Here is a 1,831-nt window from a genome sequence, read left to right as displayed (position 1 = left end):
TAATATAATAATACTATTTGATACTAATTAATAGACTAATACTATTCGATACTAATTGGTTTAATAATACTATTTAATACTAATTAATATAATAATACTATTTGATACTAAATAATATAATAATACTATTTGATACTAATTAATAGACTAATACTATTCGATACTAATTGGTTTAATAATACTATTTAATACTAATTAATATAATAATACTATTTGATACTAATTAATATAATAATACTATTTGATACTAATTAATAGACTAATACTATTCGATACTAATTGGTTTAATAATACTATTTAATACTAATTAATATAATAATACTATTTGATACTAATTAATATAATAATACTATTTAATACTAATTAATATAATAATACTATTTGATTCTAATTAATATAATGATATTATTTGATGCTGATATTTAATATAATTATTTTCTATTGATGAAGTATTCATCTTCTCTGTACCTTCGTTGTCATTTTACTTTTTATTCATACTTCCTTTCCTAATATATTTGATTCTTCTTATTTCCATCTCTTCTTCCTTCCTTCTCATTTGTTCTTCCTTCTCCTTTCACTATTCCACCTTTCGTTGGAAAGTTCACACGTGGCGACGCTGGCCCAACGGTTATGATGGAAGGGGAGGTGGGGGTTGAGGGGGTTAAAGGGGTTGAGGGGTCAATGTGAAAGGGGGGTGGAGAACAAGGGGAACAAAAGAACGAAAGAAGAAGGGTTGGAGAAGACACGGGATCGTTGTGAAAAAAGGGGAGGGGGGTTGTGAAGAAGGATTTTGGGGGTTGAGAATAACCCCCCAGCCCAACCCCCTTTGTGTTTGAGAAGGAAGAAGAGGGAAGGGGGGAAGGGGGGATGGGGCAGGGTTTGAGAAAGTGCGAAGTGTGACCGGAAGTGGCACGCCGTAAAACTCGCTGAATTTTGTTGACAAATTCGCTGAATTTTGTTGACACATTCGCTGAATTTTGTTGACACATTCGCTGAATTTTGTTGACGCATTCACTGAATTTTGTTGACACATTCGCTGAATTTTGTTGACACATTCGCTGAATTTTGTTGACACATTCGCTGAATTTTGTTGACACAGTCGCTGAATTTTGTTGACACATTCGCTGAATTTTGTTGACACATTTGCTGAATTTTGTTGACTCATTCGCTGAATTTTGTTGTTGAAACTAGAATGAAATGATAACTAAATAATTCAATTGTAAATTTATTATTCCTTAATCATTCATTACTTCCTAATTACAGTTTTGAACGCATTTTACTCAACCAAAGTGTCAATTAAAATATTTAAATTGCGAATAATAAACACGATTGGAGTTATCTTCTTTTAGAACTATAGCTAATTCTGTATATTAATTAGTAAACACAGGAAGGGAATTATCCTCGTTGACATAGATTTATAGATTATTCTGTATATTAATTAATATACATGATAATCGATTATTAATCAAATAGAGATATTTAATTAAGGTATATTTGTTGACAGATGTTGCCGCTGTTGCCGCTGCTGCTGCTCACGGCTGCCGCAGCTGACCCCCCTGGTGAGTATATACTGTATATACTAATGATTATAATGATTATATACTAATGATTATAATGATTATATGCTAATGATTATAATGATTATATGCTAATGGTTATAATGATTATATGCTAATGGTTATAATGATTATATGCTAATGATTATAATGATTATATGCTAATGATTATAATGATTATATGCTAATGGTTATAATGATTATATGCTAATGATTATAATGATTATATGCTAATGATTATAATGATTATATGCTAATGGTTATAATGATTATAT

The 1,831-nt window shown here is 29.9% G+C and overlaps 1 protein-coding gene across 1 annotated transcript in view; it reads left to right on the top strand.

Moving 5' to 3' along the window:
* LOC108674100 (cadherin-99C) overlaps positions 1-1,831 on the top strand; it is a gene marked incomplete at its 3' end in the record, with an annotated part of 18,953 nt that overhangs the window by 3,728 nt on the left and 13,394 nt on the right. Inside the window, 1 exon segment of the mRNA XM_018162004.2 lies at positions 1,505-1,559. Coding sequence (XP_018017493.2) covers positions 1,505-1,559 — 55 coding nt within the window.

Source organism: Hyalella azteca, unplaced genomic scaffold (assembly GCF_000764305.2).
Source record: "Hyalella azteca isolate HAZT.00-mixed unplaced genomic scaffold, Hazt_2.0.2 contig14921, whole genome shotgun sequence".
NCBI lineage: Eukaryota > Metazoa > Arthropoda > Malacostraca > Amphipoda > Hyalellidae > Hyalella > Hyalella azteca.
The sequence above is the reverse complement of the archived record's forward strand: the minus strand, read 5'-3'. Positions and strand labels throughout refer to the sequence as shown.